Consider the following 1,169-nt stretch of genomic DNA (forward strand, 5'->3'; position numbering starts at 1 on the left):
TGAGCCATCTGCCCAGCCCCAGTGCCAAGTTTTATGTTGGACAGTATTCCTTGTATACGGATATGTTCCAAGACCCCCCAGAGGATGCCTACAACTGTAGACAGTACTGAGCTCTTCACATGGTGTCTCCCATATTATTGAGGAAAAAGTTTATTTTGTAAATTTGGCACAGTAACAGTTCAATAATAATAGTTATAACTGCTGTAACAAGTTAGATGGGTATTGTCTTACAGTGTATTTACCTTTCATGGTACCTTATTGTGCTGTATTCACCTTTCTTGTGAGATGAAATAACGCCTATGTGGTGAGATGAATTAGACATTGTGACAGAAACTTAGGCTACTGTGTAAGGGTGACTTGAACAGAGGCCTTGTCTGATAGTCTAGATGGCTTAAAAGTGTTGAGCACATAGCCGGAATATACATCGTGGATACCCCACTCTGGGATGATCAAGGTCCTGAGAGGCGGCTGGACAGCGCAAGGGTTTACCAGGCTACTGACTACAGACTGGATGGGGTTTAGAAACCAATGAATTATTTCTAAAATTTTCTGTTTAATATTGTGGACAAAGAGAAAAAAATTGGAACCTCTTTGCCATGGGTAGCTAAAACCTGGGAAAGCGAAACCATGGATCAGGTGAGGGTGCTGTCTAAAAAATTCTTAGAAGTAGCATTTATATTTATTGCTAAAGATTACCAGGAATTAAAGTGTACAAACACAGGAAAGGTTTTTTAGCAGGTATTTCTGCTGAATTGATTTCAAGACTAAATAATAGTATGGTTAATACCTGTCTTCAGTGCTAGTATGGGTGCAAAGCTGTTAAATTTGTATAGATGAGGGCCAGTCAGATAGCTCAGCGGATTAAAGCACTTGCAAGCAGGCACAGGAGCCAGGGGTTTGAACCCCGGGCCTGTTGCACCAGACCTGTCCCCGGGGCACACTGAGACCATAATTGGGACAGTATGGTGGCACATGCGTGTAATCCCAGCTCTTGGGAGGCTGTAAACAGATGGATCACTACGAGTCCTATCTTTTTTTTTACAAGTCCTATCTAGTAGTGAGATTCTTTTTTTTTTTTTTTAAATCATTTATTTATTTATTTTTACATTTATTTATTGTGTGTGTGTGTGTGTGTGTGTGGCCAGCTCAGTCCACAAGGGGGCGGGGCT

General features: G+C 41.3%; 1 protein-coding gene across 1 annotated transcript in view; it reads left to right on the forward strand.

Annotated features, from left to right (window-relative positions):
* The window catches only part of Cct2 (chaperonin containing TCP1 subunit 2), a 14,532-nt gene that overhangs the window by 6,931 nt on the left and 6,432 nt on the right, over positions 1–1,169 (forward strand). Inside the window, exon 8 of the mRNA XM_023716278.1 lies at positions 572–636. Coding sequence (XP_023572046.1) covers positions 572–636 — 65 coding nt within the window. The remainder of the gene's footprint in view (positions 1–571; positions 637–1,169) is intronic.

Source organism: Octodon degus, unplaced genomic scaffold, assembly GCF_000260255.1.
Source record: "Octodon degus isolate 3935 unplaced genomic scaffold, OctDeg1.0 scaffold00047, whole genome shotgun sequence".
NCBI lineage: Eukaryota > Metazoa > Chordata > Mammalia > Rodentia > Octodontidae > Octodon > Octodon degus.